Source organism: Rattus rattus, chromosome 3 (genome assembly GCF_011064425.1).
Source record: "Rattus rattus isolate New Zealand chromosome 3, Rrattus_CSIRO_v1, whole genome shotgun sequence".
Lineage (NCBI taxonomy): Eukaryota > Metazoa > Chordata > Mammalia > Rodentia > Muridae > Rattus > Rattus rattus.
Window position 1 is genome coordinate 20,571,801 of NC_046156.1, and position 23,862 is coordinate 20,595,662.

Genomic DNA, 23,862 nt, shown 5'->3' on the forward strand with positions numbered 1-23,862 from the left:
CTCACTTCTGCAGCTGTGGAGAGCAGCAACCAACCATCAATGAGTTCGGTAGACTGTGAGCGCCAAGTTTGAGGACCTACATCAAGCACTGAGGTTCATGGGCAAGGACAAAGAGCTTTGGGACGGCTGTCTGTGGAGAGGGGTCCAGTGCACAGAACAGTGGAGAGAATACATGGTGTGACACACAATGACACAAGAAGCCCCAGGCATGGAGGGAGCTGTGGGGACCTGGAAACCTGAGGACCCTCGCTGTGCGGACAGTGTGGAAGGGAAGAGCCTCCGAGGAAGGCAGAGGTGTTCACGGGGAAGGAGCAGTTACACGAAGGTCGGGCCGGGAAGGCTAATGGGGGTTGACGATAGACAGGGAGTCTTGGAGTCTAACCAGCACTGAGCTGAGGCAGAAATGCTTCATGCCCCAGGGTCACTCCCAGAAGAAGGGGCTAGGCTGTTGGAGACTGTGGAAATCATAAACCATGTCCTATTTGTTTACTTCCTGTCAATTTTCATAACCTTTTCTACCCAGACTCCCATATTTCTAATAGTTTATCTAAAGTGTCAAACCAAGTATATTTTTAAAACAGGTCCTATAAATAGGTCACGAGAAGCAGCCAAGGAAAATGTCACCCAGTCAGAGTGGCACGGAAGGAACATTCTAAAGATAATTGACTTGAAGTGCTTCCTTGATGGGCTGAGGCAACGGTGGAAGGAGCTCAATGTTCTGGATTCAAACAGGCAGCTGGGACAAGCACCGCTCGCCTGCCCTTTCCCTCCCGCTCCTTCCCGGGGGAAACCAGCTCCTCCCCCACTGGCTTTGTCTCCCTGCAAGGAGTCTATGTGATCTTTCCCTTTAGGATATGATATTCAAGGGAATAAATCGTGTATCACTGAAAGGAAAAAGGAAGGAGAGCCAGTAAGGTGGCAGAAGAATGAAAAATGGCAAAGAAATAGCAATACGTAAGAGAAAGCCGACAAACTCCAGTCAGAAGAACCCTTACCTGGAGCCATTTGGTCATGTGCCTCCCAGGGCCCGGGCTGTCCCGGCCGGGTGGCCCGTCACCCATCTCCTACCTTGAAACAATGGCTGGCTCCTGGGTCAAAGGAATTTTGTGAAATCCTTCTTGATCCACTTGAGCTGATGGGAAAAAAAAGACCAGCGCAGGTCGTTTTATGGAGCTGGAATTCAACCATTTTTTCCCCTCAGATCTTTCCTAAATGTGTGGTGCTAAGCCCTTAAGAGTTTATCTTGTGATCATGATAAATGGCAGTTGCTTTCAAATACGTGCTATTTAACAAAGTTAAGTGTTTAGGAACCCTCCCTCCATATCCAGTTTTACACACGTGTCTTATTGAGCCAGGAAACAATGACTCAGGCAACATTGGGCTGACATACATGTTAAAGGGGTACCTGACATAGTGACATGCGTTCAGAAGATACCGTTATGGCCCAGCGTGCTTCAAATGAATAACAAAAGTATCAGTGAACCGACTTACTGGATATACAAATGGCCCTCTGTTTGTATCATTGTGTATGTTATATGTGCCTGTTTAGAAACCAATTAACATAAGGTGCCTTTCTCAATCATTTTATTTTTTTATTTGTTTTTAATCTTTTTTTTTTTTTTTTTTTTTTTTTTTTTTTTTGGTTCTTTTTTTTTGGAGCTGGGGACCGAACCCAGGCCTTGTGCTTCCTAGGTGGCGCTCTACCACTGAGCTAAATCCCCAGCCCCTGTTTTTAATCTCTTAAAGTTATTACTTGACCCATGATTCCCTTTCTTTGTCTCTCCTCCAGCCAAACAAGATTTCCTTAAAAGAAGGCCAAGGGGAAGAAGGTAGCCCCAGCCAGGCCATGGTGAAGAAACGAGAGGCCAAAAAGGTGGCCAATCTTTGGTTTGAGAAAAGACCCAAGAACTTCAACATTGTGCAGGACATCCAGCCCAAAAGAAAATCTCACACACTTTAGCAAATGGCCTCGCTACATCAGGCTGCAGCGGCAAAGAGCCATCCTCTATAAGTGGCTCAAAGTACCTCCTGCCATTAACCAGTTCCCCCAGGCCCTAGAGCAGTAAACAGCTACCTGGTTACTTAAGCTCGCCCACAAGTGCAGGCCAGAGATAAAGCAGATGCTTCTGACCCGTACTGAGAAGAAATATGCTGGCAAATGGGGCGTCCCAACTAAGGGACCTCCTGTCCTCCGAGCAGGGGTCAATACAGTCACCGCCTTGGTGGAGAACAGAAGGCTCAGCTGGTGGTGATTGCCCATAATGTAGACCCTACTGAGCTGGTGGTTTTCCTGCCTGTCCTGTGTCGAAAGATGGGGGTGCCCTACTGCATCATCAAGGGAAAGGCCAGGCTGGGGCGCCTGGTCCACAGGGAGATGTGCACCACTGTTGCCTTCACACAGGTGAACTCGGAAGACAAGGGTGCTCTGGCTAAGCTGGGGGAAGCTGTTAGGACCAATTACAATGACAGATATGATGAGATCCACCGCCACTGGGGAGGCAACGTCCTGGGTCCTAAGTCTGTGGTTCACATTGCCAAGCTGGAAAAGGCAAAGGCTAAAGAACTCGCCACTAAGCTGGGTTAAATGTACACTAAGTTTTCTGTACATAAATATAATTACAAAATTAAAGAAACAATAAACATTAATCTCCTTTCTCCTAATTAGCACCCTTTCTCTGTCTCTGTCTGTCTCTCTGTCTCACTCTCTGCCCTCTGTCTCTCTGCCTTTCTTCTCTGTCTTTCTCTCTGTCTCTTTCTCTCTCTTTCTTCCCACTTCGTGTGTGTGTGTGTGTGTGTGTGTGTGTGTGTGTGTGTGTGTGTGTGTGTGTGTGTACATGAGTGCAGGTGCCCTTGGAGTCCTGAAAGTGATCAAGTCCTTTAGCCAGTGACGCTGAAGCAGGGAGATCACAAGTTCAAGACCAGGATTATATATCAAGACTTTGTCTTAAAAACAAATCACAACAACAAAACCAGGGTTTGAAGAGATGGCTCTTCAACTAATAAGACTTTGCATTATTTTTCCATTGCTGTGATAAACACCATGACCTAAAGTAACTTAGGAAAATTTTGTTTGGGTTTATGGTTCCAGAGAGAGTCCCTAAGAGTGGGAAGACATGGGGTTGGGGATTTAGCTCAGTGGTAGAGCGCTTGCCTTGGCGCAAGGCCCTGGGTTGGGTCCCCAGCTCGAAAAAAAGAACAAAAAAAAAAAAAAAAAAAAAAGTGGGAAAACATGGCAGAGGGAGCAGAAAACTGAGAGAACACATTGTCATTCACAGAGGAGAGATCAAGGAGAGGGGCAAAGCTCCCAACTCTCAAAGCTGCACCCTGCCAAGTGAGGAACTTCTTCTAGGAAGGCTTCACCTCCTAAAGGCTCTACAACTCCCCTAACATCACCACCTACTGAGGACCAGTGCAGCAAGCTTAGAAAAGAAAGATATAAAATGTATGGTTCAAGTAATAAAGGGACACCAGGAACTGAAGTGGAGCTCAATTCCGAGTTCAAGGAAATAGACTAAGGGAGTGGTGATCTCAGGGAAAGATCCCACCCAGCTAAGTTTACTGTTTGTGTTTGCAGTTGAACAAGGAGTAGTTTGGACTATTAATCTGGAATGAACTACAATCCAGAAATGGAGGGCACACTTGTGATCCAGATCTTGGGGCTGGAAGACGCAGACTTTTGATCCGGATCTTGAGGAACAGTAGCCATGAAAAGGCCCAGGTGTGGTGGTACACACTCCTGGAGACAAAACCAAACAGATCTCTAAGTTCAAGGCCAGCCTGGGACAGAGAAAGTTCTAGGTGAAGAAAAGCTTAAATCCAGGCATGGTGGTACACGCCTTTAATCCCAGCATTCAGGAAACAGAGCCATGCAGAACTCTGGGTTAGAGGTCAGTCTTCAGAGCAAGTTCCAGGACAGGCAAGTATCGGCAATGAGGGAGTTGGACAACAGAAAGCTAGTTATAGAATAAGGGGGTCCATGTTCCAGCCCCAGCAAGCGGTGGAACTCTGCAGCTTTGGCCATGTGGTTCTGGCTTTAGAGTCAAGAATAGAAGGAATTACTGGGATAACTGATGCTAGTTAGCTGGGGCTAAGAAATTAATGGTGATTAAGAAGAAACCAGCATCACTGAGGTGAAATCTTCTGGGAAGTGTTTTCTGAGAGCACAAAAAAGCTCTGTGTTCCAGGGGTAGCCAAGGCTGTATGTTGTGCTGTATGGACTTGGTAATGTGTAAGAGTCACCCAGGTGGTAATGAAGGGGTCATGAAGAGCAGCTAAGGCTTGGCACTGCAAGAGGCCATGGAAGGCCATCAGTGAAGTTGCAGCCTCAGGTGCAATTGACAGCCCAGGACTGAAGGGGTCATACAAACAATTTGAGACTTGGCACCATGAAGAGAGCCTATGGGAGGCTATTGCTGAAGTCTAGTTTTAAATGAATACTCCAGTATATTGGAGATGCCAGTACCATGGGATGATCACCAAGAACAAGAGGGCCAGTGGAGAGAAATCAACCAGAGCCTAGAGTGCTACAGAGGGCAGAGGTGGAGAAGTGGTGTCAGGCCTTTGGAGGAGCCCAGAAGATCATGTGTGAATCCGAGACACTAGAACAAGAAGCTGTGAAACAGAAGTTGCCTTAGAGACCCCAAGATAGTTAAGATGCCATAGCTATGGGCTACACCTACTGAGGAAAGCTGCTAACAGGGAGTGGAACCAGCCCAGGAGAAAGAACTTTGTTGTGGTCAACAAAAATGAAAAAGGAGTGGAGCTCTGAGGAACTTTGGCGTTAGACATAGATATAGAGTTTAGAGTTTCCCCAGCTGGTATCCTATCTTGTGTTGGGGATTACAGATAAGTGACTTAATGAATTCTTGGCCAAGGAAGTAACATTATTAGGAGATGTGGCCTTGTTGGGAGTAGGTGTGGCTTTGTTGGAGCAGATGTGTCACTGTGGGCATGGGCATTAATACCCTCATCCTAGCTTCTTGGAAGCCAGTCTTCTCCTACCTGCCTTCAGACAGAATTCTCAGCTCCTCCCGCACCTTGCCTACTTGGATGCTGCCATGCTCCTACCTTGATGATAATTGACTGAGTCTTTAAACTTGTAAGCCAGCCCCAATTAAATGTTGTTCTTATAAGAATTAATTGCCATGGCCATAAAGGACGCTGTTGTTAGGACAAAACAGCAACCAACAGATTGGGAAAAGATCTTTACCAATCCTACAACAGATAGAGGGCTCATATCCAAAATATACAAAGAACTCAAGAAGTTAGACTGCAGGAGACAAATAACCCTATTAAAAATGGGGTTCAGAGCTAAACAAAAGAATTCACGGCTGAGGAATGCAGAATGGCTGAGAAACACCTAAAGAAATGTTCAACATCTTTAGTCATAAAGGGAAATGCAAATCAAAACAACCCTGAGATTCTACCTTACACCAGTCAGAATGGCTAAGACCAAAAACTCCAGCAACAGCAGATGCTGGCGAGGATGTGGAAAAAGAGGAACACTCCTCCATTGTTGGTGGGATTGCAGACTGGTACAACCATTCTGGAAATCAGTCTGGAGGTTCCTCAGAAAATTGGACATTGCACTACCCGAGGATCCAGCTATACCTCTCTTGGGCATATACCCAAAAGATGCCCCAACATATAACAAAGACACGTGTTCCACTATGTTCATAGCAGCCTTATTTATAATAGCCAGAAGCTGGAAAGAACCCAGATGCCCTTCAACAGAGGAATGGATACAGAAAATGTGGTACATCTACAGAATGGAATATTACTCAGCTATCAAAAACAATGACTTTATGAAATTCATAGGCAAATGAATGGAACTGGAAAATATCCTGAGTGAGGTAACCCAATCACAGAAAAACACACATGGTATGCACTCATTGATAAGTTGATATTAGCCCAAATGCTCGAATTACCCTAGATGCACAGAACACAGGAAACTCAAGAAGGATGACCAAAATGCGGATGTTTCACTCCTTTAAAAGGGGAACAAGAATACCCTTGGGAGGGAATAGGGAGGTAAAAGTTTAGAACAAAGACTGAAAGAACACCCATTCAGAACCTGCTCCACATGTGGCCCATACATATACAGCCACCCAATTAGATAAGATGGATGAAGCAAAGAAGTGCAAGCTGACAGGAACCGGATGTAGATCTCTCCTGAGAGACACAGCAAGAATACAACAAATACAGAGCTGAATGCCAGCAGCAAACCACTGAACTGAGAACGTGACCCCCAGAGAAAGAACTGGAAGAGCTTGAAGGGGCTCGAGACCCCATATGAACAACAATGTCAACCAACCAGAGCTTCCAGGGACTAAGCCACTACCCAAAGACTATACATGGACTGACCCTGTGCTCCAACTGCATAGGTAGCAATGAATATCCTAGTAAGTGCACCAGTGTAAGGGGAAGCCCTTGGTCCTGCCGAGGCTGGACCCCCAGTGAACGGGATTGTTGGGGGGGGCAGTAATGGGGGGAGGATGGGGAGGGGAACACCTATATAGAATGGGAGGGGGAGGGGTTAAGGGGGATGTAATAACTGGGAAAGGTAATAACAATGAAATGTAAATAAGAAATACCCAATTTAATAAAGAAGGAGAAAAAAAACTGCCTTGGCCATAGTGTCTATTCTTAGCAGTAAAACCCTAACTAAGACACAGGGCTTCTGTTTAGCCATAGCTGTCCTGGAACTCGTTCTGTAGACCAGGCTGGTGTTGAACTCCTAGAAATCCACCTGCCTCTGTCTCCTGAGTGCTGGGATTTAAGGAGTGAGCCACCACTGCCCGGTCTGTAAGAGTTCTTCTTAGGGTCTGGTTATGTGTCCTTGACTGGGGATATGTATCAATGGTTTTCTTTTGCTTACCTTTTCCTTATCTTCATGGCCTTCTATAAAATGAGCACTTCATTTTAATGTTTTCGAATTATTATTTTTTAATATTAGTGGTTTTGTCTTTTTAAAACTTTCACACTGCAAGCAGGCATGAAGATGCATCTCCTCAAAGCCTCACGGACTTGCCCTTCCTCTTTCCTCTTTGTCACACCAGAGTTGCCTTTGACTGTGGACCTTAGGAGTTTAGACTCAATGTTTTGCACACAGCATCACATTTTGCCCAAACCGTTTGCTGAGAAAGCCATTTTTCCCTGGCCCTTACAATGTTATTTTTGTCAAAAATCAAGTGTTCTCGAATACCTCAGTCTACTTCCGGGCTTTGCATTCTATTCTAGATGGTTTGATTTCTGGTTTTTGTACCCCAAACTCACCATTTTAAAATTTCCAACATGTAAAAATAAATCTCAAGGCTTGGCCAAAAAAAGTTCACTTAAGAAGTTCCTTTTCATGATTATCTTGTCTATCCTTAAATTTTTATTTCCATGCATAATTAAATCACTGTTACTTTGCACAACTTCCATTTTGATTAATATTGCATTGAATTTTATATTTTAAAGTAAGAGAATTTAGCCAGTGCTTTTTAGGCACACTAGGTGGTACTTCAGTCTCATGGCCCTGAATATCCCCAGAAAAAAAAATAAAGGGAATTTTATATTAGAAAAAAAGGATTAAGGATAAAACAGCTCAGCACGAATCTTCAGAAGTTATGAACTAAAAGGAAGGAAATGGTAAAGATAAAAAGAGTAAATGGGCTGAAACAAATATACAAGAGTGTTGATGAAGCACATGTTGGTTCTTTGTAAAGATTAATAAAATTGAAGAATCTGTTGGATCAAATCAAGATGAAAGGATGGTTAGATCGAGATTTTCGGATGTTCTCACATCACAGTCTAAAACTTTAAAAGAGATGAGCAGATGTGCTTGAAGTTTATGCAAATGCGCTGGAAACTCTAGGGTTTCAATGAACAAACTTCAACAGAAAAAGATACAATTTAACCACTGTGTTAAAGGTCCAGTTCCAGTGGAGTAAGAGTCCATCCTTATGAATCTACCATATTTAGAAAAGGCATCCAAACCAGAGAAAGCAAAATGAATTGTTTCAAACATTCAGGCAGAAATAATCCTAACCTTCCAAACCCTTCCAGAGAATAGAAAATAAGAAGGAAAAATTGCACCTGTGTGGTGGTTTGAATGAGAAAGCCTCCATGGGTCAAATATTCCAATGCTTGGTTCCCAGCTGGTGGGGCTGCTTGGGAAGGATTAGGAGGTGTGGCCTTGTTAGAGAAGGTGTGTCACTAGGGGCTGGCTTTGAAACTTCAGAAGACTACTGTAGAGGGAGGAGCGGATACTAAAATCTGGTTCCCTAATTGTTTCTTGATTATGCCAATAAAGACGGCAGAAGCTAATCACTGGGTGAAGAAAAAAGAAAAAGTGAGATTTCCGGGACCCAGGAGGGAGAGAAGGGGACACAGGGAGGAATGTGGATTCCGACTAGGCTGTGGAGTGGATAGGAAGCGGCAGCCATGTAAGTCTATTGGGGGAATCTGTAGTATGTAACCTCCGCCAATGGCAGAAGCCAACAAGAATGGAAAAGGCTGCTGTTAAGATTAGGATAGGAAATTCTTCGCCCCGCCATTGAATTATCTGGTTAGTTTTAAAATAATAAATATCTCTAGTGTTCTCCTTCCTCAGGGATGAAGGGGCCCAGAGAAGAGAGGCTGGGGCGGTTAGACAGTAGTTCAGTAGCTCCCAGTGTTTCCGGGAGGGGTGGTTGTTGGCGTCTTGTTGGAGGAGCTGAGTAAGACCCGGCAGAACAGTGAAGCTAACTGTGGGGGCTGAATGAGACAGTACAGCATGTTGAAGACTGTTCTCAGAAAGCTGGGGAGAGCTCCCAAGGAAGAGCAAGTGTGTTTTTAAATTACATGCTACAGACTACACCATGCCGCTCTTCCTCCTGCTTGCAGACAACGATGTAAGCTCTCAACTACCGCTCCAAAACCCTGCCTGCCTGCCCGCCCACCCACCCGCCCGCCTGCCTGCCTGCCTACCATGATGGTCATGGACTCTAACTCCCTGAAACTGTAACGTCCAAATAAACTCTATCTTTAATTTGCCTTGGTCACGATGTCTTATCAAAGCAAAAGAAAATAACAGAGACAAACACATTCTATACGCATAGCAAAACTGGGCAAAAAACCAACAAGGGGTCAGTGAGATGGCACAGCAGGTGAGGAGGCATTTGCCACCAAGCCTGACAACCTGAGTTTGTTCCTGGGACCAATATGGTGGAAGGAGAGAACTAACTCCCCAGAGTTGTACTCTGATCTCAGCATGAGCTCCACGGTACAAGTACAAACACAATCATCATCACCATCAAAGCATGCATGCGATACATAGACGTACATGCAAACAAAACCCCCATGTGTATGCATACATAAATAAATAGTTAAAGTTTATCTTTAGGGAAGAAATTTAAGCTTTCAGTATTAATAAAGGAAAATTCTGTGTAGAAAAAATGTCATCTAAGACACACAGAAGGAATGATTTGATTTTAGTCTTTTATACAAGTCTCCATGGCAGAATTCAAACAAGAAAGCTCAGGCATTAGGTAAAAATGGAGAAGACAGACATATAACAAAGGGCTACCCCACAGATTGCCTGCGAGGTGCAAAGGAAAGTATAAGGTCATGATGAAGAAGTCCATCCAACTCCGTTGTCCCAGCCAAGGTTTCAGAGTATGAGCTTGCTGAGGACATAGTATGTGACAGGCAGCACTAACTAGGCAGCTTAGCAGAACCCTTACCAAGCATTAGGCTACACATGTAACCTGTGGAAATACATTTGGAATGATTGAGCAACAAGCTAGTGAATTAGTTAGATTCCAGGTAATGTGAGGTAGAGGAGCTGCTGTGGCTTAGAAAGAGACCATAGGAGAGGAGATTCTGAAAACACAGCATGAACTGCCAATAATATCCACATCGGGGGACCTTCGCAAGACTCACTGCAGCTCTTGTTTATTTCTGAATAGTTCTAGAAGTACTGTGTGGCTGCACATGGTGGCAGATGCGTGTAATCCCAGCAGTCAAGAGAGGAAAGCAGGAGGAGCATGAGATTGAGTCTGGTTTGGGCTAAATAATGAATTTCAAGGCCAATTTAAACCACAACCTAGGACTGTCTCGAAACAAAAACAAAAAACATGGTTTGAAGATATAGGTCAGTGATAGAAGACTTGCCTATCATGAATAACGCCCTCAGTTTGGTCTCCAACAGAAAGGAAGGAAAGAAGGGACAGAGGGAGGGAGGGAGGGAGGGAGAGAGAGGGAGAGAGATGAAGGGGGCTGGAGGAAGAGTGTGGTGACTTAAAGAAGAAATGGTCCACTGAGTCTCTCATGGAGTGGATTATTGGAGGTGTGGCCTTGTTGGAGGAAGTGCGTCACTGGGGTGGGCTTTGAGGTCCCAGAAGCTGAAGCCAGGCCTACAGGCTCATAGTCTCTTCCCCCTGCCTGTGGATCCTTCTCCAGCACCATGTCTCCACCATGACAATGGACTAAACCTCTAAACTGTAAACCAGCCCCCAATTAAATGTCTTTCTTTATAAGAGTTGCCTTGGTCAGGGTGTCTGTTCACAGCAATAAAACCCCAAGAGAAAGGGAGGGAACTGGGGAGAAAAGGGATGTATAAAGTGTACTGCTGATCCATTATGTGAGCAACAAGGTAAACACTGAACATTCCAACTCCATAGTTTTATTTCTATGAATCATGTAACAACACTTAGAGTTTAGAGAAACTAGAGTTCCAGGAAATTAAACGTTTACTTAAAATTTACTTGAAACTAAGACATTCATTATAGTCACAATGTATCTTAGTTTTAACAAATAATTTAAAAGACAACTTTTTGAAGGGCCGGGAGAGATGGCTCGGTGGTTAAGAGCACTGACTGCTCTTCTGGAGAACCTGGGTTGAATTCCCGGTACTCCCATGGTGGCTCTTAGCCAGCTATAACTCTAGACTCCTGGGATCCAATGCCTTTCTTTCGTGTGTCGACATACATGCAAACCGAACACATAAAACTTTTATTGAAAAGTCAACTTTTTGAATACATGAAAATAATCTTAATCCAATAAAAAAGTTAAAAAAAAGAAAATAAGGAAAATAAAAATGAGAGAGAAAATGAAAAAAAATAATTTTAGTACTCAATATAAAAATGTCTAAGATAAGACATAAAAACCATGGGACGGCTGAATAAATAAAGAGCGGAATCAAATAAATAAGGGTCCTGAGAGGACTGTGCCAAAGAAACAAATATTAACGAAAGACATGAGTCTCTCTTGCTCACCAAACACCACAGGAACAACTCAGACGTGTTCACAGCCAAACTCAGTCTCCTGACATTTATAGGTCATCATTCAAAAATGAAATTTCTTTACTAAAATAAGAAAATAAAAGGCTCTAGGTTTGTCTGCTTTATTAAAATACTTTACAACTGCACATATTGTATATAGATCTTCGTTTGAACTTGTCCTGAACCCTACAAACATTAAAAGCAGGTCTGACACTAAATTTTCCTAATTAAAAGAAAACCTTAGTTAAATGTATTGTGTATGTATGTATTCATGCATGTATGTATGAATGTATGTATGTACATATATATGCATGCACGTATGTATGCATGCATGCATTGTGCTGGGGATTAAACCTAGGACCTTGTATGTGTTGTGCGAGGCTCTACCACTTAGCTATATCCTTAGCGTGAAGGTAACTTTAAATGAGAAGAATCACCACGTAGTATTTTTTGAGGGTTTTTTGTTTGTTTGTTTATTTGTTTGTTTGTTTTTCAAGACAGGGATTGCCTGTGTATTCTTGGCTGTCCTGAACTTGCTTTGTAGACCAGGGTGACCTTGAACTCAAGAGATCCACTTGTCTCTGCCTCCCAAGAGCTGGGGCATGGGCCACCTTGGTTGGCTGTTTTCTTGTTTTTCTTTTTTTTTTTGGAGCTGGGAACCCAGGGCCTTGCGCTTGCTAGGCAAGCGCTCTACCACTGAGCTAAATCCCCAACCCTGTTTTCTTGTTTTTCAATTATTAAATTGAATTGGTTTAATGTGTATGACTATTTGGTCGAGTGTATGTGTGCACTACATGCTTGTGCCTGTGGAGGGTGTTGTATCTCCTGAACTGTGAGTTAGTTACAGGCAGCTGGCAAGTGCCATGGAGGTGCCAAGAAGCAAACCTGGATCCTCTGGCAGACCAGGCAGTTCTCTTAACCACGGAGCAAACGTTCCACCCCAGCGACTATTGTTTTCTAGGAACAACAGTAATACATGACCACCTGGGTATCAACAGCATCCCCTTGGCATCTCTGGCCACAAGGAACTGACAGATTGCCGAACATCCCCTGCCCTACAACTGAGCATCTCAACAATGAACAAACAGTCTCTGGCTTGCATAACAGTGGGCTTCCAGACAGAAACAGCCCAGCCTCTCAGAGTCGCACCAGAGGTACCCGGCCAGCAGGATTTCTGGCCAGATCAAGGGAAACCAGTCCCATGACCACCCCCCGACACACACACACATCCATGCTCATGCGTGCACACACACACACACACACACACACACACACACACACATCGGCAGAATAAGTAGCCACTAGAACACCTACAAAGTCATACATCACTCCAGCAACCAACACACATGGGGACAGGTTTCCTTAAATGGGTGAAAACCACAAAGCAAGAATTTCTTTTTTAAAACTTCAAAAAGGAGGGAAAAAAGTGGAGATGGTCAGTATTTAAATTCCAATTACTAAACCTTTAAATATAGAACCATGAAAAAAAGATGAAAACTGCCCCCAGACAAACCTAAGAGCTGTTTAAATAAAAACTTAAAAGCCCTCCAGACGTTTAAGAAGTGTAGGGAAAAGAATGCCAGTGGTTAAATCAGAGGGAAAAGACTTAGGCCTGAAAAGCGAGTCTTGGGGATGCTAGAGAAAAAAACATATCCGAAGCTTCCCACAACTTTATGTAGTGCAAAGATTAAATCACACGAGCTTTGCCACATGTACTGGCACACACCGCTACTCGCAGCACTAGAGAGGCAGAGGCAGGAGGATCTCTATGTATTCCAGGTCAGCCAGGAGTAACTACTGAGACCTGTACTAAAAAAAACAAAAAAACAAAACAAAAAAAAACTTACCAACTACTACTGAAAAAAACAAGAGGGGGGCAGAAAAAAAGACAAAGAGAGGAAGGAGAGAGAGAACACTCCTACCCACCAGCAAAAAAGGTGTTTGATAAAGCAGAAACAACCAGAATAACAATAAACAAACAAACAAACAAGCAAGCAAGCAAAAGGAAAAGTCTGTTTGATCAAGTTTGAGTCTTCTCTGAGTCCTCTCGTTTTCAGTGGCTGCCATGGCCTCTGAACACTTTCATTTCTGAATTTTTCACTCGGCAAGTAGATATGATGTCTTGGCTTGGTGGCAGACCCTGGTACACTAAAATGTCCCAGGTGTGTGTCTGCTCATCTTCCCCAGCTGCACCATCCAGCTGCCGATCTTCATGTAGGGTGCTAGCTCCCACACACGGGCTTTCCGCCATTCCGTGGTATTCTTTATATAGTCCCACTTCACAGATGAGTAGTGGAAGTGCAGAGGTTAAGAACTTCTCTTTATTTGGGTGTAGTGGCCCACACCTTTAATCCCAGCACTCCGGAGGCTGAGGCAGGTGGATATCTGAGTTTGAAACCAACCTGGTCTACTAAGTAAGTTCCAGGACAGCTAGGGCTATACAGAGAAATGTGTCAAATAAATAAATAAGTAAATATATAAATAAGATTTCTTCAAGTATAAGATGGTTTTGCTGTCCTCAGCCAATGTGTGTATCATATTCAAAAGTCATAACCAGGAGACATTGTAACAGAAAAATAGCAATACGTGTAGACACAGTGGTCATCAATCTGTATCCTCTGATGACACAGAAATAAATTTGACTTCACACATTCCACAATCTGTGAGTGAAAAACTCCCTAACTAAAGTTAGTGTGGCATATTTGTAAAAGTATAATGCTAAACATATATAACAAATTAGCTCTTAAACGTAACAGAAAGGGGCTGGGAATTTAGCTCAGTGGTAGAGCGCTTACCTAGGAAGCGCAAGGCCCTGGGTTCGGTCCCCAGCTCCGAAAAAAAAACCAAAAAAAAAAAAAAAAAAAAAAAACGTAACAGAAAAGAAGGAATCCGCAGGGCTGAGGAAACAGGTTGGCAGGGAGGTGACTGCTGTGCAAGCATGAGGATCTGAGTTCAGATCCCAGCACTCACATGAGAAAGCAACACCAGCACTGGGGTTTGGGGGGAAGGCAGGTTTAGAAACGAGCAGTCCCTGGAAGTCTCTGACCAGCTAGGTTAGCTGAATCGGTGAGCTTCAGATACAATGAAATCCCAATTCAGGCCCAACACACACTGGCCTGAGCACTGATGCCTCAGACCCATGGGAATAGCAGCATAACAAAGGCCGCGTTGACACTGTGTGCACAGATGTGGTCTGCAGCTGCCTCCTGGGTGCTCACAGCCTGAGACTGTTCCCCTACAGAACCCTCCTCCTCTCAACTGAGATTAACCTGCTTCCTCCTTTGCCTATATACAACAAAAACCAATATAAAATAAACACTGAGTTTCTGGGCGCATCTCCATCAGCGTGCACGGTCCATCCAATCCCAGCGTTTCTGTCCACGTGTCTGTCCTTTCTTCATTCCCTCATATCCTCTGTCAAGTCCAAAGCTGTGCAGGAGCCTGATTCAGGAAGATACCCAACAGCAACCTCTGACCTCCGTAAGTCCATACATTCATGTGTACACTCACATGTGTGTGCACACACATATGCATACCACATACATACACACACAAAACAACCTGACAGAAAAATGGGTCAAGAATATAAATATAGTAGTAAGAAAACTAAGTACTAATGGGCAGAAGTATAAATCTATTCGCGCTTATGCAAGTATGTTCAAAACGCTACCACACACTTAACTATAAATTAGTATATACATGTTAGCTCACAATAGCTCACCGTTCTAAGGTTTATGCTTTAGTTATCTGTGTATGCCTACACGTGTGTGGGTGCCCAGGGCGCCAATAAAGGACATCAGAGGCCCTGGAACTGGAGCTGCAGGAGGTTGTGAGCCACTTGACGTGAGCTGCTGGGAACCTATCACAGGTCCTCTGGAGCCTCTCCAGCCAGCAAATCAGTCTTCTTCCATCTGACTCGAGGATCAGTTAACACCTCACCATAGTTCTTACCATACAACATGGGCTTAATTCAAATTTTTGCCCAGCCGCCAGTTATTCTGAAGTCTGCTATACCCAGCTGAGAGTAGATCCCTGTCCACGGCACCCCAGCTGCTGATCATGCTCTGATTGCCTTCACAGCATGGACCTTTTAGGAAAGGTTTATCTCATTGTGTTCATTTAAGGGCTCTTTCCCTAGCAGGCCGTAAACTCCATGACGTGCGGGCACGTGTTCACTCTTAGCGTGTCGGATACATGTGGCACGCATCTGTTGACTAAGTGAGCACAACCAGTGAAGCTACAGATAAAATGGAACTCGTCTCTATTTCTGGGGTTATGTACACACTTATAATGGCACTTGTGAAACTGTGACGAAGTTACAAATGTGAACAATATCCCTTTTAACCTAGTAATGAATCACTACCTGGATTTACAGGGGCTTTAATAATGCCTGCAGAGGCCAGAGATGACTCAGTCCTCAGAAGCACTGGCTGCCCTTCAGAGAACTCAGGATCAATCTCCAGCATCTACAAGACACCTCACAACTGCTTGCAACTCCATTCCCAGGGGCTCCTATGGCCTCTTCAGACCTCCACTGGCACTGCATATATGTGGTACATGCCCTTAAATGCCAGCACTGCGAAGACAGAAGCAGGTGGACCCGTGAGTTCAAGACTAGCCAGGTAGGGAGCCGGAGAGATGGCTCAGTAGTTAAGAGCACTGACTGTTCTTCCCGAGGTTCTGAGTTCAATTTCAAACCACAACGTGGTGGCTCACAACCATCTGTAGTGGAATCTGATGCCCTCTTCTGGTGTGTCTGAAGACAGTGACAGTGTACACACATATATAAAATAAATCATTTTTCAAAAAGACTAGCCTGGTCTATATAATCAGTTCTAGAACAGCTCTAACTAATTAATTAAAATAGAAAAATTAAAAATGTTTTTTAATATTTAAAATATTTACTCAGGAAAAAAATGTTTTAAATGATGAACCCCAATAGTTGTAAGCAAAATACAGAAAAAAATGAAATAGTAATCAAGCACGTAAAAACTCTACTACGAATGGTGGCACGGTCATTCAGTCCCAGCGCTGGTGGCAAGGGATCTCTATGAGGTAGGCCAACCTGGTCTACAGTGAGTTCCAGGACAGTGAGGCACAGTGGGTTGGGAAAGGTCTAGGCTACTCAAGAGTATCTCATACTGTGCATAGAGAATGAGCTGAGACGGCCCAGCCACTGACTTCAGAGAAATGCAGGTACAAGACATGGTGCACAAGTCTAGCAGCAGCAAAGTTGAAAACTGCATAAAGATACTGTCAGAAAAAGCAGTAAAAACTTACCAATAGATGGCCACTCCTCCAGAGTGTGAAAACTTACAATCAAGAAATGGAATGGTTATTTTCAAGCTAGTCTGTTAGCAAGTGATACTCATCTCAAGATAAAAGAGGGAACAAAGAGAAAAGAATTCTCTGGTCACATACAGTCTGAGAAATGCAAGCAGAAAAGGGATACAGAAAAGGAGGGGGCAGAGAAAAAAATAAGAGAGGGACAACGGATGCAGGAATGGGCCCTGGCACCAGGTAGAATGAACCACGTGACACTTTGCATCAGTGAGCTGAAGACAGGGGTAGGTGCCAACATCTATGTATAGAGGCTTATAGAACGGTGGTATAGATGGGTACGTACAGATATATACTTCAACCTAGCTCCATCTGCTGAGAAAATGTAACAAGCAGTAACACTTACTTAAGCACATCAATGGCCGACATTCTGTATACTCAAGGAACGGGAACGCCATGGAGAAACCATTTCAGGGCTGGAGTAGGCAAAATGCAAGATGAGCCCAGGTGAACCTAGGAAACAGATTTGGACCCCAAACGTAAATTCTACTCAAAGAATGATTTCAAACATGTCAAAGGGGAAACCAGGCATCTTTAAGGCTCTCATACTGGTCAAACCTGGACAATGCAAAGACCAAAGTAGGTAGTGACAGTTGGAGAGTATCATCAGTCAGGCAAAATAGAAACATTTGGTCGGAAATAAATGGAACAGGAAAAGGTTTATTAAGTGTTTTTATGCGTATAAATGCTTGCCTGAATGCACACACAGCAAGCACATATCGGATGCTGCAGACAGAGACAGGACCCTTTGCAGTTAGTTGTTGAATTGCTATGTGCTCAGAACAGAACCTGGGTCCTCTTGTCTGATGAGCCATCCCTCCGGCTCTAAAATGCTCTTATGGTGGGGTGCCAACATACAGCAGGGGTGGGAGGGAAGGAGACAGATTCAGGCAAGTGCTCCCTTCACAACTGCTTCAAAATCTCATCCCAAGACACTCTTTTTAAAAAGATTTTGTATTTGTGGAAGTGGGGGGGGGGTCAGGGGTCAGCTTCCAGAAGGTTCTTTCCCACAACCTTTCATGAGGTCTTTATTTTTTGACACAGGGTCTGTTTGTTTCAGCTAGACTGGTTGGCCAGCACAAGGGGCCCCTCCTGTGTCCACCCCTCAGCTCTGGGATTACAAGTTTGCGTGTGCACTGCCACCCCTGGCTTTTAGGTGAGAGCACTTGGAATCTAAGTGTCTCTTTCTTCCTGCATGCAGCCATGTTCCAGCCATAAGGAACTAAACCGCTGAAACTGTAGGCAAAGGAATGCCTTTCTAAAGTAAGAGTTGTCATGGTCAGAGTTCCTTCACCACAACAGAACACTGAGGCAGACTTCTTCAGAGCATACACAGCCCCGTTACCACAGGCATCTTTTATGGTATACTACATGGGTATCCATGGCGACAGAGAAGGGAGAAAGACTGGCATAGAAAACCTGAGAACTCACTGCATATGTCACATGGAATACCTTTTTAGTACATAAATGAGGTCGTCATGAGACAAAATGTACCTTTTATTGTTAACTTGTAAGAAAAACCGTACAAAACAGTGTTTTATTCTTTCATCTCTGTAGACGGACAGTGGCAACCTCAGGTGCATCTCACTACAGACTCAGAAGGAACAGCAACTCTTAACTGCTCTGAAACAACTGTTCCTCAGTTTCCTCAACTTGTCTGACAGTAACTCTGTCATCAAGATCTTCAAAGCCCACCTGAGAAACACCCTAGCAGACGTGGTGGAGAACTGAAGGAGACCCAGTGGAATACGCTGCCTGAAGCGTACAGGACCGCCACTACCCAGGAATAGCGAGACCTTGAGGTGTGGCTGTTGAGAACTGGCAGACAGAGCCACATGTGGTCAGTGACACTCGACGCCACTGACACATCACACTTCCTATCACAGCTTCGGAGAGCAGTACCTGCATCCCAAGGGCTGCCGTGGCAACCACCCCTTAGACAGTCACAGGCAAAGCTAAGCTGCCGGGTGAGTGGGGTCCATGGTAGGTTCTAAAAGGCACAGGCTCAGCAGAGGTCACAGGGAGACTGATTGGCTCATTTTTAGGAATGAGACACCATACAGAACATTAAATGGCAAAAAGACAAGTGGGAATTAGGCACTCTCAGAAATGTGGAATGTGAGTAGCCTTTATAAACGAACTGAACCTAGACTCACTCCCTGTTTTAGACAGGAGCTATGTATAGTGCATATGGTATATTATAGAAGTATGTGTGTAGTAGTTAGCTATGTGCTGGAAATGTCAATCCCTGAGCTTCAGCCTCTTCAGGGTTGGAAACACACACATACCAAGTAATTTCTGCACAACGTGTTCCCCGAAATTTCCAGCAGTATTACATGTAAGTCGAGAAGCAAGTTCTAAATGCCTTTTGCCATTTCAGGTAGCCAACATTTTTACCGCATTACTAAAGCGCTCCATTTTGTACTTGTCAGGCTAAAAATGTATTCCAAGCCCTACTTGTCAATTAGAGAACCCCTCCTCTCCCCCCCCCAAAGGCAGGCAGGGCTGGCAGTGCATGCCTTTAATCCCAGCACTCTGCAGTAAGATGATCTGACTTTCCTGACAGCCAGGGCTAAGAAAAGGCACAGACAAGGAGTAAGGTTCGCTAGCACAGATGTAATCCCCACATTTGGGAGGCTGAAACAGGTTTAAGCCATTCTGGGCTGTGTAGAACCTAAGCTCAAAAGGAAAAGAGAAAACCCAAACAAAACAGGTAATAAGCAAGTTCTTTTTTTTTTTTTTTTAAAGTTTTACGATAGTGTTTTTCATTTTTTTTTTTTTTTAAACAAGTGGGCTGCTGGGCAGAACCACTGATTTAATTATTTATTGCTGTCTGGGCCAGAGAGCCTTAACTTGAGAATACAAAGCTGGGTGGTGGTGGTAGTGACCACCTCTAATCCCAGCATTCTGGAAGCAGAGGAAGGTGGTCAGCCTGGTCTACAGAATGAGTTCCAGAACAGCCAAGGCTATGCCTCAAGATACCAATATATGTATATAAATGATCTGTATGTAGCCCTGGCTGTCCTGGAACTCGCTCTGTACATCAGGCTAGCCTTAAACTCACAGAGCTCGGCCTTCCTCTACCTCCTGAGTGCTGGATTAAAGGCATGCACTGCCACCACACCAAGCTCTCCTTCTCCCCCCAAAGAAAATCAAAGTACTAATGGGCAGAAATGGTGTACACCTAAAATCGCAGCCCGGCTACAGTGAGTTTTAGGACAGCCAGGGCTAGAGAGAAAGCCTGCCATGAAAAACAGGCGAACATACTGTCACATAAACAGAGCCATGGGGCTGGAGTAATGGCTCCCAAGTTAGGAGCGGTTATGTTTTTGCATAAGACCCAGTTGGTTCCCAGCACTCGCATGGTGGCTCACAATTGTGCTTTATTAACTCCAGTTGCAGGATATTACATGTCCTGACCATCTCAGGCACCACACGATACAAAACATGCATATACATCAAAGAAACAAAACCACACACATGACTGGCATGACCAAAGCTTAAGTTTAGTGATTTAAACCTGGAGGGAGGTGTTACAAACTGGCATTTGCATGTACTGGCTTCCAGAGATGCTCCCACAGCGGGATTCATTTGGAGTCAATGCTAGACAGGATTTATGCAGCCTTAGTTGTCCTAGAACAAGCACTATGGACCAGGTGTAGTTATCAATTTGATGTGTATTCTTCACATTGTATTGAGGACTAGTGCAAAATGAGAACATCCACCTGACTAGAATACTTCAGACTGAAGACAGTTAGGAAACAAGAGATACATATTAGCAGAGACCCAACACTACACCTCATTTTCTTCTGACAGTGTTGGCGACCACACAGAACATAGCACATGCTTGGCAAACACTCAGTGAGGCATATCCCCAGCCCTTGTCTTTGATAAAGGGTTTATGTAATCCAGGCTGGCCTTATGGTCATTCTGTCTCAGCACTGTAATTACAGACATGTACCCACCCTTCAGGCCATCCACTAAATTTCACCTTTAAATCCAACTTCAGCATTCAAGAACTTCTGTCACTATCAATTTGAACACTTTACCATCTATCTTAGATGGTGATTTAGAGCGCCGATGAAAATATTTATACTTGAACCCCGTACCTACTCTCCACGGTTGCTAGTTTGTCAGTGTCTGCTGACCTATCAGACTTTCATCCTCAGACAGTATGTGACAAGGATACTGGATGCAAATCCTGGACTCAGTTCACACTTCAGTTCATACTTAAATCTTAATGCTTCCGTTTCATGTATAAAAAGGAGACACACCTACATATACATGGACACGTGACGTGACTAGAACACTGCCTGCCGTATGTGTAAGTGCTGTAGTTATTTCCTACTCAGTGTATACCAAACCCTTCTGTCCAGGTTCTCATTTCTCCATTGCAATTACTCATCCATTACAAAGTATTTCAATTTTCTCTTACAAAAACACATCCTAATGAAAGTTTGTAACTTTAGAACTGTATTTTATGTTCTCACTTCTAAAGTTGATAGTTAAATTTGAATTAAAGGAATACGAGCATTAATCTCTAATAGATACACCTACTAGAATCCCACTTTGGTAAGGAAGTCCTATCACCAGCCACTTTCATGACTGCATTGTATCAATCAGCTCATTCACGGGACAGCCAGGAATGCAGCCCAACACAGGCCACATCTGCTGCAATGTCCACAAACAGACATTAGGTACAGAATGCCGAGACTGTAAGCATCACTATTTCCAAAGCACTGAACCCGAGTGTTTGAGACAGCAAGAGCAGTCAGTTGTTCATTCTTTAAGTACATAATAAGAGCAATGCTATCACTTCCATATTTATTTTATAAGGATCTTTATCAAGTTACCAGTGTGAAAAGGATGAACTCATAATAATAACCACTTACAGAGCATTCTTCTCTCACCAGCGGTCTCCACTCTGCCACCCACAGTTCAGCTTACCCTTTGGTCTGTGAGCGCCACACCTCATTTCACTAGATCCAAACAATACACAGTTATGTAGTGCAGACAAAATGTCTTCACGTTTGCTTTAAATGATACAAGGAATAGATCAAGGTTTCAAGTTTACAGAGAACCATACTGCAACAACTGACCAATATAAATAGTTCTTAATACTTGTTTATTATGTTTTATTCAGATAGTAACACTAATGTTCCTAACGCACATTCCCCTAACCTTCCTTATTCTAATTTTCTGGCCATTAAGTAAAAACATCTTAAACTCAACACTCAGTTTATAGCCACTGTTCCTATCAAATGGTGATACACCAAAATCCCAATTCTCATGAATTTTAACATATTCTAAGTACATTATTAACCTAAGACTGAAAAACTGTGTCTTAACTTTATCAAAAAAGATAGCCACATCAGTTTAATTACATGTGATACTACCTATTCAATTTATTAAAAATTGTAATAAACATAATAATAAACTAGTGCTCCAAACTTAGGCTGTGCATGGGGAAGACACTAAGAAGACACAAGAGACTGCCTTGCAATATGGAGTACAGATTCCTTCTAGAGATGGAGAAATAAAAGGACAAATCTAGTTGTCTAAAAGACAATTCACTGTACACATTTTATTTACAGTTTTGTACACTGTCTTAATATGGATGGGACCGCTTTTCTACTTGAGCCATTGTAACCAAAGCAAAATAACCTAAGTAATACAAAGTGTTAAAGTACAGCATAAAGATACAAAAGCAGACAACTAATTCTAGTTAGAATGTAATTTAATTGTTACATTTTATAGTCCACAATTATGTTTAGGGATCACACAACATAGATCATGATTTGAATGAATGCATAAATTTGTAGCAAAGCTTTGTAGTTACAAAAAACAAAAAAATTACCAAAGAATGCACAAATTTAATGTTTATTCCACCTTTCTGTCATATTCCTGGATCCTTCACCAATGTTACATGAGGAAAAAAACAAAAGCAAAACAAATGAAAAACTGAAATCAGAATCACTAATGTTATCAAGGAGGGAAGCAAATAAATTAACATCTAGCAGCCATCAGCAAGAGGACAGCAAGGACAATGCTGTGACAGGAAACAGAAGGTTGCTAGAAAGCTGTACTCAGACTCTCACACCAGCAAATCCGCTCCTGCATGGAGTGGAACAAAACCAGATCTTTTCCTGCTAAGGTGACAGAAATGCACGGTCTTTTTCGAATACTGTGGAAAGGCAAGTGTGTGTCGTGGTAATTCTACCCGGCTGTTACAGAGCGGGCCAGGAACACATCTGTGGGTTCTGGGTGACGTATACTGTAATTCTTTGATTGGGATAGTGGACACACTAGCAAAGATTGGGGTGGGGAGGAGAATGAACACAGAAGTACAAGACAAAGGCGAATGAGACTTCTCTTATATCTTAGCAACACTTGGATGGAATCAGCTTCGGTGCAGTCCACTCTGCTTTGATGAGGCTTTGGTTCAGCTCCCAATCTCGATTGCGTGACGCAGTCTCCTGTGAGGATACTCAGAAGGTGTCTTCTTAAACAACAAACCTATTTTTAGTGGTGGAGCCGCTCTTTGTAGCTGTGTCTGCGTGGGACTGATAACCAATCACTATCTTCGGAGGAAGTCCTAACCTTTCCTTGTATACCCTCCTACAAGACACAGGAGACAAGAAACATCAGTATTTCTTTAAAAAAGAAAAAGGATTTAAATGCATTTTATAAAGCCGTAGTGTATTAGTTGATGCATTAAAAATGCAAATCAAAATGTGTTCATTTTCTTTCAGTATAACTAGCAAAATTAAAAATTAGTCTTTACTTTCACAACTATACTTTAATCACGTTCCAGACAACTGGAATCACACCAGGTCTTCTTTATTATTACTAATAAAAAGGTACGATTATACAAACACAAACGGGCAAATCAGAGTCAGCTCGCGGGCTCACAGCAACTGCTTGGTTAACATAGCAAGATCCTATCTCGAAAAGTAAAATAAAAATTATATTTACAAATGAATTCTATTTTGCCTTATGTATCAACTTCACAAACCAATTTTCAAATGAGTTGTGACTACTTTAAAAATAAAATGTGATGTGTACTAAACAGGGCTTAGGTATATGACTATCAACTACAATTCAGAGGGTCTAAAGCTCATCTGCAGTATTAGAGAAATCTCTCCTTAAAAGGCCAAAAGGGGGCTGGGCATTGTGGTGCACGCCTTTCATCACAGCACTTGGGAAGCAGAGGCAGGCACATCTCTGGCTTACAGAGTGAGTTCTGATAGAGCCAGGGCTAGGTACACAGAGACCC

General features: G+C 43.3%; 1 protein-coding gene and 1 pseudogene across 1 annotated transcript in view; one reads left to right on the forward strand and one right to left on the reverse strand.

Annotated features, from left to right (window-relative positions):
* The first annotated feature begins 2,120 nt into the window (after positions 1-2,120).
* On the forward strand, positions 2,121-2,584 carry LOC116895232 (annotated as a pseudogene).
* Positions 2,585-21,694: 19,110 nt separating this feature from the next.
* Positions 21,695-23,862, reverse strand: part of Eif4e (eukaryotic translation initiation factor 4E) — a 30,976-nt gene continuing 28,808 nt past the window's right edge. The window contains exon 7 of the mRNA XM_032897254.1: positions 21,695-23,204. Coding sequence (XP_032753145.1) covers positions 23,090-23,204 — 115 coding nt within the window. The 3' untranslated portion in view covers positions 21,695-23,089. The remainder of the gene's footprint in view (positions 23,205-23,862) is intronic.